At 44.7% G+C, this 13,302-nt stretch overlaps 1 protein-coding gene across 1 annotated transcript in view; it reads right to left on the bottom strand.

The window, feature by feature from the left end:
* Positions 1-13,302, bottom strand: part of LOC147892276 (CASC3/Barentsz eIF4AIII binding protein) — a 72,281-nt gene that overhangs the window by 26,071 nt on the left and 32,908 nt on the right. Inside the window, exons 4-6 of the mRNA XM_087388035.1 lie at positions 2,229-2,452; positions 1,134-2,080; positions 890-1,004 (exon numbers count right to left, since the gene is read on the bottom strand). Coding sequence (XP_087244161.1) covers positions 890-1,004; positions 1,134-2,080; positions 2,229-2,452 — 1,286 coding nt within the window. The remainder of the gene's footprint in view (positions 1-889; positions 1,005-1,133; positions 2,081-2,228; positions 2,453-13,302) is intronic.

Genomic DNA, 13,302 nt, shown 5'->3' with positions numbered 1-13,302 from the left:
ACTCTATTAATGAATATCGGCGAATATTACATCATTTGTTAGAACCATCTCTACCACTTGGTCCCATCAAGACCTAAGGACTGGGCTGCTCATCCATACTGATGTTTGTGGACCCATGCACATTCCATCTCTTGGAGGTCATCTTTATTATGTTACATTCATAGATGACTTCACATGTTTTACCTAGGTCTTTGCTCTTAAGTACAAGTCCGAAGTTTGCAATGTTGCCAAACAATTTGTGGCCATGGTTGAAAATCAATCTGAATGTAGGCTGCAGACCATCCATTCAGATAGAGAGAGGGAATATCATTCCAAGGAATTGCTACATTATTTTGCTGCATTGTAAATCAGTTTACGGTGAGGTATATACTCCTCAATAGAATGGGACACTTGAAAGGAAAAACCGGTCACTTTCGGAGATGGGGAGATGCATGCTAAAAGCAATACATTGTTTCTACATAGCTTTTGAAGTTTACCAAAATCCTTGAGCCAACCTATCAATCTAGACCTCGACACAAGAGACATCTTCTGAGAAATATATCCAATTTGCACATCAAACGTGAATTTTTCACATGCGGCCCCTCTATAGCACTGCACCAACATTTTTGACCACAAGAGCTTCTAGTGCAGCCCTTCAAACTGATCCTGCTCTTTTTCTAGTTATCTACTTTTCCTTCTTCAATGCGCCATCTAGAGAAAATATTGCTCTCTCTAACTTCTGTCACGATGGATAACTGTCTGGTCATTTGTTAAGCACAGTTGATTTTTTAAAAACCATGTAAAACCTTATGCAATCATTCATTATGTCATAAGAGAAAAAAATGCATATCTTTTGAAATTTGATTGACATACATTGACAAGATTTAAAAGCTGAGTCAAATGCACGAACCATGTTACTTCAGAATTGGCAAAACCAAACTGAGGTTGACTTGAATATCCAGGTAATGCCACACCCACTGCAGGGACTCCTATGCCAGCCTGTGGCTGACCAGCAAATTGCACAACTGCAAATGTCCCCAATAGCCAATATGCATGAATTTCAAATACTCATGGCACCCAGCATTAAGTACCCCCAAAAGAATTTGTAAAAACCTAAGAACACAGGCTTGAAAGAAGATTTAAAGTAGGCTCACCGCTACGCAAAGAATTGGTCAACCCCCCTGAGGATCCCGCATTATACACAAATGATCCTCTTCCAGCTTGCACACTGGTCACTTGACCACCTCTTCCACTCCCGCTGCTAGCTAGTTTGGTTACTGATGACAGAGGAGAAGCCTTTGGGTCAACAGCAGGCTTGGGAGATGGTGCAACACTGGGCCCCGCTGTCTGTGATTGCAGAGGCTGTTGCTGGGACACTTGTCCTTGCTTTGGAGTCTGTGGTTGTTGCTGTGGCTGTTGCACTCGCAAAAAACCTGAAGACTGAGCCAGTGGAATTCCTCTTCCTGTTTGCTGGGAAGACGTGGAAAGGGAGAGCTGATCTATCATGGGCTGTGCTTTCCCCTCAGCTTTCGTCAACTGTTTCTGCTGAAGCACGGAGCCAGACCCTGTCCGCTGAAGCATGGAGCCAGATCCTGTCTGCTGAAGCATGGAGCCAGATCCTGTATGTTGAAGCATGGAGCCAGATCCTGTCTTCAACTGTTGCTGTAGGTTATTTGGACTTCTTAACGCACTTCTGTGCAACCCAGTTTCCATTTCCAAAGCATTAGAAGCAGCAACCAGACTTGTGCTCTTCCCAGACATAGAAGGCTGCCTCGTTACTGCAGCTGTACTTGCGCTTGAAACCCCTTTCTCTAGGGAAGTTCTGGATCTATTATCCACTCTCCCTACCTGCCGTACATCTCTCTCACTCAACTTCTCATCTGCTCCCTGCATTGATTTACGTGAGCCAGCCAGCAGTCCTGTCAAACTTTGAGACAGAGACCCAGATGGATAAAATGGAGGAGATGCTGAATTAAGTATGGAGCCAGCTGTAAGCTTTTTTGATCCGGAAGACTCTTGCTGCTTGATTGTTGGCTGCTTAGGAGCTGGCTGTGGTGTTGAATTGCTACTTGCTGCCGGTTCATGTGATGATGAAGCCATGCTATTAAAATTCCACACAAAACAGTATTATCACAGACATACAAAAATGCTTTTGTTAGCAGCAGATTAAACACAATTTATTTTTTTGCAAAAAAGATTAAACACAGTTCAAGTTGCTGAACATAAGAAAATACATCGACTGCACTTACGCCCTGTTGCTTGGTGAGAGAACATCTTTCTCTTCATAGTCATCCATCTTTGGTCTCCTAAGGCCCCGCCCTCTTCCACTTCCACAACGAGACGAGAATACATAAGAATCCTCAAAAACTCTGTCTCTATTGCCTCGGCCCTTCATATATCCCGGATCCTTGCCTCTACCCCTTCCTCTACCCGGATGTTTGAGTCGACCTCTTCCATTTCTTCCTCGTAAACCCTGTGTAACATGCACCACAGTAAAAACCTTCGCATTTGTGCATGAACCCAACTAAAAGCTGGGGCTGCAAATGTCAGACTATCAGCCTCTAGGATATCTACAAGCACATGAAGAAAAACACATGTCCATCCACACAACAAGCCATCTGAATTGCATCCTCCCGCAACAAATCAGACAAAGTACTTATTGTCATCAACAATAGGCATGGCTCTCTTTACCTGCTCCAAAGCTCATGGCGGCTGTACACAAACCTAAAATGCAAACATGCAAATAAATACCTTAAAGGTCCATCCACTTGCTTCAATGCCTTCTCATGCATTCCAGACAATGCCATGTTATTTGGTGGGATAAAAACCGCTACACACACTGGGCTTAGCTTTTTAGGCAATAGTAGGTGGCCTAGGGGCAAATGAGGCCCTTGGGGGCAACCCAAGGCATGGGCTGCCCCATTTTGGTAAGGAAGGCTTGGGAAGCCTTGGAGCAAGAAAGGGGCGATAGGGATCTTTGCCTCACAACATTTTTATAATAGCCTTACACAGCTTGCAAGCGTCCAGTAGCTTGACTGTACGCAACCAATGAGTAGTCCGTATAAAGAATGTACATGATCTGTGCACAGCTGCTATGCTCTCTGTACATGATCCCGTGCACACACTTGAAGAAGTCCGTACAGCAAAAGCTCCCGTGCACACACTTAAAGTAGTCTGTACAGCAAAAGCTCCCTTCGCATGACTGCGCAAAGTCTCGTACGGACATGAACGTCATACAAAGGCTTTACAATTAGCGCCTGTACTTTTTTTATGGATTGTCCGTACAGTCCGTACATCAACAACTGCACCCCTTCAAGGCCCTTCCGTGTTGCTGGCTGCACCCGGGTCCCTGCAAGCTTCTGTACCTTCTCTGGACTCCAGCCCCTGGTCCTTTTCGGCATCAACCCCTTTACGTGGGGATTGGCCATGTACCGATTGTTCACAAGTTGTGTACATCGTTGTATGGGCTTACTGTACGGAGAGCAGCTAACTAAAATTATAGAAGCCCAAGTTCTGTGTAAGACCTTCAACAGATGATTCTTTCCATATGCTAAGTTCTTAATGAGGCGGGTTGTGTATAAATGCCTTTTCTTTCTGCTTGGAGCAGATAAGTCGTCAAGCAGGTACTTGAGGTAGCTATGGGGGATTCTGTGACCAAGTATTGGTTGTTGGCAATGATCCTAAGCTGAGTACAAGAGGAGATAAGTTCAAGATACTACGAATTGCCTCAAACCTCTCACATGGAAGTGCTTTGGTTAAGATGTCTCAACATTATCATGTGTTTACACATAGATCATACTGATCTCCCCTGCATGCAACTTCTCTCTGACATAATGATAATGAACCTCAATGTGCTTTGTGCGATCATGAAACACAGGATTCTTTGCCACTACTATAGCACTATGACTATCAGTGAGAATCGGAAAAGGACCCTCCAATGTGAGATAAATATCAAAAAATAAACGATGCAGCCAGACACATTCAATTGTCGCTCTGAAAGCTGCCCTATACTCAGCTTCACATGAGGAAGTAGCCACTGTAGATTGTTTCTTGCTCAACCAAGAAATGCAAGCTTTGCCCAAAGAGAAACAATTACCACTAATGGATTGCCTAGTGTCATAGTCTCTAGCCCAATCTGAGTCATTGTAAGCATGCATCTGCAAGTCAAACCCCTGGGAAACATCAAGCCATAAGACTTTGTGCCTTGCAAGTAACGAAAGATGCGTTTTACAGCCTGCCAATGTGTTTTCTTTGGGCTGTGCATATATCTGCTCACCTGAGGTTCTGCATATTGAATATCGGGCCATGTATTGCACAAATAAATGAGGCATCCAATAGCCTGGCTATAAAGTGTGGCATCCATTGATTCACCTGCATCATACATAGTAAGCTTCAGCCCTGGCTCCATGGGAGTGGCTGTAGGCTTACAATCTTGCATGTTGTTCTTGCACATACTTGGATTGAGACATAAGAATGCCATGCTTGTCTTGTATGAACTGGATCCCCAAATAGAATTTAACATGCCCAAATCTGTCATGTCAAATTCAGCTTTCAATTCAGCCTTGAAATCTGCAATTATTTCCTCATTTGACCCTGTGAGCAGCATATCATCTACATAAAGAATGATGACCAAAATATCCCCCCCCATCCTTCTTGATGTAGAGGGTGCTTTCAGTAAGCTGTAAAATCTTGCAAGGCTTCCCCACCTACTCCCCGGCTAGTCTCCACAGTTAAGGATTTGGATCAAACTGAAATGCGGACAGCCAAGCAGGAGGTTATTGTGGAGTTTGGAGCAAAGGTAAATAAAGCTGTTATTACATTTAACTCAAGAGATTTAAGACTCAAGATCCTACGACAGTCCTTCAAGCTGAAAGGTACTAAGCTATGGATAGTTGAGGAACTTACAGAGCTCAACTGACAGATAAAACAACATAATTAGCCAAGGTTAAGGCTGCCAGGAAGGATGGAAAGTGGGGAGTGTACCACAGAGGAATAGCACTCATTAAGGAGTCTAAATCAAAACTAAAAGACTCTCAGTCTTAAAATGCTGTATGGCTGATTATATATGATTTTTCCAGGGTATAATAGTGCTTTAAATAAATGGAGTTTCTTTATGCACTCCTTGGGAGCTGCCCTATGCCCTCCCTAAGCTATTGTATTAGATGGATTTTTTAATCGTCCCACAGACCTTTTGGTCTCCCATGGACGTTAATAGACTCTCTCTCTCTCTCTCTCTCAAGTGAAAAGAAGGTAAAGCTGGAATATTACCAAGACCACATAAATCCCACACGTTGGTCTGCATACATGTCCATAGAGACTCATGCTCAGCCTTATATCAGCACACCTATCCCCCTTCTATATCGCAGAAACATAGCCAGGTTTCGTACCAGATCTCATACATTTGCAATTGAGAAGGGAGCTTGGATGCATCAGCCCAGACATGGTAGAGTCTGTACCCTTTGTGACATGCAGACAGTTGACACGGAGGCACATGTGGCTCTACAGTGCCCCCGATATGCACATATCATGGAGGACTACCAACAGATACTGGAGGACTCCGCTCAGCTGACATCAATTCTCTCTACTGCCTCTCCGGCAGCATTGGGATCTTTTGTCACTCGTCTTTTTACCTGGCGTCAGGAACTCATAGACTCCAACCCCCTCTCCTTGAGGAGACTCGATTTTACATTGTATTGAGACGGGTCGCGGGGGTCATTTTTGGCCCCCTGTGGACGTTAATAGACTCTACTTCTTCTCTCTCTCTCTCTCTCTCTCTCTCTCTCTCTCTCTCTCTCTCTCTCTCTCAAGTCTCAGTTGCGTCCTCTACTCGGGGGTTGTTGGTCCATGCCATCTGGCTGGGAAATAAAAACAAAGCAATCACCCTCTATTTGAACTTGGATTGGGCCTCTCAATCTCGTCTGTGTATCTTGAGCAGTTTGTCCTTGTGTCGTACGGCCTTACGGAAGAAAATCGCTACCCGTCTTTGATTTGGGTTGACTAGGAGGCTAAAGCGGTGTCCAAATCCATCTTTTAATAGACAATGGTGACAGCCTTGGATCTCATTGTATACATGACATCTCATGTCAAAGGGACGCCCCTGCGACTGGATCTCCTCTGAGATTTGTGGTCTCGGTGTAGAAGATCATGTCTCTGTCAGTGTATGTTTCTAAGAAACCCCCAGGGTCAGACCAAAGCATACCATTGCAATTCCACACTGCTATTTCAGCCCCCTTGGGCCGTCATCTCCTGGGTCTGACACCGTTATGTGCTGTCCATCTCCCCCTCTTTTCTTTCTTCCCTTTCCTCGCATTCTACTCTCTCTCTCTGATAATCACTTTCCTGTCTTTCTAGACAGCCCATTTCCCTGCATCTCTTGCTGCCATAACACGCATCATTCCCTCCCTCTGATGCTCCTACTATAGCAATGTGAGGTCATCGTCCAAGTATATTCTTGTCCCTTTCAAGGTTTTCGTCATGCTCATGAGGGTAGACCTGTCCATTGCTGTCCAGAGTTTCATTATAAGGGGTTTTGTTGGGACCCAACCCCCCATGCTGTCTCGCATGTGAGGTTAACTCCCATCTTGGTGAACAAGGTTTTTGCATCTGACATAGGGGTATCTCCCACTATTAACCATGTAACCAAGACATTCAAAGCCTTGCTGCTGGCTATGCTGGTAGGCCTTGCAAGCCATGACGGAGCGTGCAAAGAGAGAGAGAGAGAGAGAGAGTGAGAGAGGGGGGGGGGGGGGCGGGACGTCTGAATCCATCTTTGAAATGACAGTGGTGAGGCGTCATATCTCATAGTACACAAGGAATCTCAAAGCAACGTACTCCTCTGACTCAATTTCGTGTGGATCACATAGGGTGTAGATGCGGCCCTTTGCAGGTGTGCTCTCAGCTAGTCTAGTCTCAAGGCGTAATCAGTGTGAGGAAACACGGAACTGCCAGATCAAATTACTTTGTGTGGGAGAGGTGGATCCGTGTGTAACCTGGTGGGTCAATAAAGCCCTCCTATGATCTTCGTTAGTAGTAATCTTTGTACAGGTTGAGCTTCACGAGAAGCTCATTGGCGGCTAACCGGGTTAGCCTCATGTTAGGCAAGTGGAATAGAGAGGCCTCAACGCTATACTAAAAGGCGAGCAATTTGTCCATGTGATTCTCAGACTGGCAAAACATTTCCACGTTTAGGCATACCAACACTTCTGATTACCCTTAGCTGCTAATGTCACGGATACGGATAAGGCTAGCCATGGTAACCTGCATCAGCCCGAGGTCGAGGAATCAAAATGCCTAACTCGGTGGAGGTATGTGATTTCTCGGAATGTTGCATCAAGCTATACTGGGGTACCTTGAGGCTTGAACTGACCGGAAATAATAGGTCATTTGTGCCAAAAAGAGAACCTGGAGCCTCTCCACTCGAGCCCAGTTCACCTCTAATAGATCAAGCCCCAAACATGGTCACAATACATTCTTGCTGGGACACACACACACATGTATACACACACACGTATATATATATATATATATATATACGTGTGTGTGTGTATACATACATACATACATACATACATATACATATATATATATATATATATATGTATATGTATATTATATGTATATACATATACATATACATATACATATACATATACATATATATAGTATGTATGTATGTATGTATGTATGTATATACACATACACACGTATACATACATACATACATACATACATACACATATATATATGTGTGTGTGTGTGTGTGTGTGTGTGTGTGTGTGTGTGTGTGTGTTCTCAGATGTCTCCATTCCTCCTCTTCTTTTACTGGACTCGCTTTGGACCATTTGGACGCAGAGACTGCATTCTAGGATGGGTCAACAGTTTCCTCAGGCATATATTTTCTTCAGAATGTCCCTCAAGCAATCCTTATATGACAGTTTTGCTGCAAGGGACTTGGATGCCACTAGCCTTGAAGTGTTCTCTACCTGTTTTTGAGTTCTTCCATTGGGCTCTTTTTTTGAGTCTCATGTCAGTGAGTGGGAGACTTCCCATCTTGTAAATTGATGATAATATAAATACACTGGATTTTACCAAAAAAAGTGTGTGTGTATGTATATGTATATATATGTATGTGTATATATATGTGTATATCCTTTATTTTTTTCAAACGATCTCTGCAGCAATCATTCTATGATTGTGTTCAGACTCGTTTGATTGATCAGGATGTGTATACAGCTTATACTGAGATCTTTAGTTGAGTAATAGTTACTTCATTTTTGAAGTAACTATGAATGTAATTATTTTACAGCAATAAAAGATTTCTTCTCACAAAAAAAAAGTGTATATATATATGTACCACACACACACACACACATATGCACACACATACACACACACACACACATTTATATATACATACATATATCTATACATATATGTATGTATGTATGAACACATGTACATATATATATCTACGTGTGTGTGTGTGTGTACATATATATGTATGTATGTATATATATTGTTAGAAGCTCACTGCCCCACCTGTGAGCCCCCGATTCGAGGGGACAAGGGGGAAGGAGACCGTAGGAGGTAGGGAAGAAGAAAAGGAAAGAAGACGGACCTGTCTGGCAGCCCACGCAGCAACAGCAAAATGGCGCACTGTTCAAGGCGTCCCTAGACCTGCGCACGGGTAGACTAGGTGGCTGCAGCAGCAGCCCATAAGCAGCCGGCCTGACCAGCCAGCAAAGGCCGACCAATCAGGTCGGCTGATAGGCTGGCAGGTCGGTTCCTAGGGCAGGGAGCCGACTCCCTGGTCGGTCAAATCAAGGAGCCCCTTCCCCCCTCATTCCTCATCACCTGCACTAAATCCTTGCACATAGGCAAGCGCACAGGAAGAGGAAGAGACTCAGCATTTTGTGACAGCACTCGGGCTGTTTGTACACGCTCTATCTTGAGCTTTTGTTGCCCACCATTGTGAGGGATATATCTGAGTTTTGGTCTATCTCTCTTTCAGTTTTCTGAATGTTGTATGAGCTAGAGAGGAAGTGAGGTGTGAGTGATTCTATCCTCTATTTCCAACATGGTATCGGAGCTAGGTTCACAGCTCTAGATCGGAGTACCTCTACTAGAAGGCAACTCCAATCGACACTCAGGCTTAGGTGCGTGGTCAAGTTCTCCGATGTATATTCAGTTTACTGTTCTTTATTACAGCAAGGATGGAGGACAAAGATTCAACTGTTGCCTCTTCAGCCCATTCTCTTCCTTCCTCCTCCTCCAGATTCCTCTCATTTACTATCCCGAACTTCGGAGAGTCAGGGAAGCTAGACGGGTCAAACTACCCGATCTGGAAAATGAAGATCCGGAGCCATCTTGTGGCCCAGAAGTTGTGGAAGCTGATGACGGGGGTGGAGGCAAAACCGGAAGACTTGTTGGATAACAAGGGGAAGATTCTCATTCCAGCGGATGGTGAATTGGGAAGAGAGAGATGCCCACTCCCTAGCATTAATCATAGGGACCACGGCGGACTCTGTTCCTCTACACATCCAAGTAGCCAAGACGTCTGTAGAGGCGTGGGCTATCTTGAAGGATTTGTATGAAACGGATAATACATCTCAGATTCTGATGCTTCAACACCAACTGTACAACCTGGACATGAATGAAGGTGACAATGTTCATGACCATTTGACGAAAGTCGAGATGGTGAGGGACCAGCTCGCGGCAGTTGGTTAGAAGGTAGAGTCAAGTCAACTAGCAATGTTGACCTTACACAAGCTACATAGAAGCTTTCGGAGTTTCGTGACTACGGTCACTGCAGGACAGAGGACCAAGCCTCTCACCTTCGAGGAGCTTGGGCCTTTATTATTGCAGGAAGAGGCTCGGGAAAAGCTGTTTTCACAATCGGAAGAGAAGGCTCTCGTGGCAAGGGACAAGCCCGGCAAGGGTAAGTTCAAACACTCCAAAAACAAGAACAAGACCAAGGATACTGAGAAAAAGAGGCAAATGAAGTGCTTCTACTGTGAGAAGCTTTGGTCATTATGCTAAATAGTGCTGCAAGAAGAAGGCAGACCTCAAGAAGGAGTCCAAGTCCAAGGAGGAGCCAAAGACTGGATCAGCAAATGTCACGACCAGTGCTCTCTTCATCATCACTGAGTACTGCTCCGCGTATGGAGTCAGTGAGGGAGAGGAAGGTTGGTATGTGGACAGTGGAGCTTCAAAGCACATGTCCAACAAGAAGGAATGGTTCAAAACCATGGAAGGTACGCATCCCGATTCCAAGGTCACTATTGGGAATAACCAGTCATGCCCTGTGAAGAGTGTCGGTAGTTTTCCGTTCATTACAACTGCTGGAAACGAGGAGCTGATTTTCGGTGTACTCTACGTACCGAATCTGTGCAAGAACCTATTGTCTGTCAGTCAGATGGACAAGCACCCGCTCTGGTGGTGCACGGGGACCATGGAAGATCCAGATTATTGCACGAGCGGTTTGGTCATGTCAACCATGGCACTCTCTCCAAGATGCAGAAGACAAAGATGGTGGATGGACTTCCACTAATTGCAGGCAATGATCGTGTCTGCAGGGCTTGCGTGGAAGGCAAGCAACACAGGGACAAGTTCCCACAGGAGGCCTCATCACGGGCCAAGAAGCCGCTCGAGTTGATTCACGCTGACATCTACGGCCCAATGTCAACAAAATCATTCGCAGGTTCATGGTATTCTCTCTTACTTGTTGATGATTTCAGTCGCATGACATGGGTATTTTGCCTGGTCAAGAAATCTCAGGCTTTTGAGAAATTCAAAGTTTGGAAGGCTCAAGTAGAGAAGGAGAGTGGGGAGGTACTCAAAGTCTCCCACACCGACAGAGGGGGAGGGGGGGTCACTTCAACTGAGTTCAATGGATTCTGCAAGAAGCAAGGGATCAAGAGACAACTCGCACATCTTAGCAGAATGGAGTTGCTGAGAGGAAACACAGGACCGTCACAAAGACAAGGTTGACCATGTTGCGACGAAGGAATCTCTCTAAAGCCTACTGGGGTGAAGCCATTGTGAGTAGAGAGTGAGTGAGAGAGAGCAAGAGAGAGTGTGAGCGCTGGAAGCTTGAAAGCTGAAAGCTTAGTTGCAATAGAAGAGAGTGAGAGTACAACACACTGAAGGAAAAGATAAGGTTTTGTCCTAGTGACAAAACCTTAGTAGTCACTAACCGTAGTTAGTGAACTAACTGCGTTTAGGGGGAAAAACCTCTTAAAGAGGGAAAAGTGCCCCTAACTAGCTTATTATATTACATTGGTCACTGCTGAATTATATCTATAATTCTAACACCCCCCTGCAGTGCCAATGTCATGTACAAGGCTGATCAATCACCAAACAGATATAAGTTCAGGGAACTGCGAAATGCCTCAAACTTTTCACGTGGTAGTGCTTTGGTGAAAATATCTGCAACGTTGTCATGTGTGGACACAAAGATCATACTGATCTCTCCTGCATGCAACTTCTCTCTGACGTAGTGATAGTGAACCTCGATGTGTTTCGTGCGAGCATGAAACACTGGATTCTTTGCCACTGCAATGGCACTTTGACTATCAGTGAGAATTGGAGAGGGACCCTCCAAAGACAGATGAAGATCAGCAAATAGACGTTGCAGTCAGACACATTCAACTGTTGCTGTGAAAGCTGCCCTGTACTCAACTTCACATGATGAGGTAGCCACTGTAGATTGTTTCTTGCTCAGCCATGAAATGCAAGATTTACCCAAAAAGAAACAATTACCACTAGTGGACTGCCTAGTGTCATAATCATCAGCCCAATCTGAATCACTGTAGGCATGCATCTGCAAGTCACCCCCCCTGGGAAATAGTAAGCCAAAAGACTTTGAGCCCTGCAAATAACGGAAGATGCGCTTAACTGCCTGCCAATGCATAGTTTTTGGGCTGTGCATGTACCTGCTCACCTGAGATACTGCAAACTGAATATCAGGTCTAGTGTTGCAGAGATATATGAGGCATCCAACAACCTGACTGTAAAGTGTGGCATCAACTGATTCTCCTGCATCATGCATTGTGAGTTTCAGCCCCGGCTCCATAGGAGTGGCTATGGGCTTACACTCTTGCATGTTAAATCTGTCCAAGAGTTTCTGAACATACTTGGACTAAGACATAACAGTGCCACGTCTCTCATGAGAGAGCTGGATCCCCAAATAAAAGTGAAGCAGCCCCAAATCTGACATGTCAAAGTTGGTCTGCAAATCAGCTTTGAAATCTGCAATTTTTTCTTCATTGGACCCTGTGAGCAGTAAGTCATCGACATAAAGAAGGATGACTAATATTTCCCCCCCATCCATCTTGATGTAGAGGGTGCTCTCAGTAGGACTATTGTGCAGCCCCTTGCTGGTCAAAAAGGCATGTATCTTGGCATACCATGCACGAGGGGCCTGTTTCAGCCCATATAAAGCTTTATTGAGCTTGCATACTTGAAGTGCATTTGCTGTAATTTCAAAGCCCGGAGGTGGTTTGACATATACCTTTGTAAGACTAGAATAAGTCCAATCATACAAATTTAGAATTTTTTGTTGTTCTAAAGATCAAAAATATACCTTTGTAAGACTAGAATAAGCCCGGAGGTGGTTTGACATACACCTCTTCCAGCAAGTCCCCATTTAAGAAGGCTGTTTTTATGTCCAACTGATGAACATTCCACTCAAAATATGCAGCCATTGCAATTACTGATCGGATGGTGGTCATCCGGGATGTAGGAGCGAATGTTTCCTCATAATCTATGCCCTTTTTCTGAGCATAGCCCTTAGCAACCAGCCTGGCCTTATATCTGTCAATGGAGCCATCTGGCTTCCGTTTGACTTTGAATACCCATCGTGTGCCAATGACATGTTTACCATGTGGCAAGTCCACAACATCCCAAGTCTGATTTTTTGCAATGGACTGCAACTCATCGTGCATGGCATTCATCCAATGCACATTATCCTTTGCCTCTTCAAATGTGGTAGGCTCCTCCTCATCAAGGAGAGTACCTGCATATGCTGATTCCACTGAATTAGCACCTTCCATGTGCCTTGCTGCACTGCGGGTCCTGCCAGGTAACGGAGCATCAAGTTTACTCTCCCTGAGAGTCTGTAACAGCCAGTTTGGGACTGTTTTTGCTGCATGTATGTCTGCAATTTCTTGCTGCACCACCTGTTCCACTGCCTGTGGAGGGGGCAAGACATCCTGTGGCGGAACTGAAGCATCTGGAGGTTGCTGCAAATTCTGATTTGGATCAGAAAAATCAGCAGGGGAACCCAAAGCAATGGGTAGCAACCCCTCAAAGACATCCTCTGAA

This window comes from Dipteris shenzhenensis, chromosome 17 (genome assembly GCF_047967505.1).
Source record: "Dipteris shenzhenensis isolate YYH24624 ecotype China chromosome 17, Dip_SZ_1.0, whole genome shotgun sequence".
Lineage (NCBI taxonomy): Eukaryota > Viridiplantae > Streptophyta > Polypodiopsida > Gleicheniales > Dipteridaceae > Dipteris > Dipteris shenzhenensis.
Note: the sequence above shows the minus strand (reverse complement) of the source record. Positions and strands in the feature narration are given on the sequence as shown.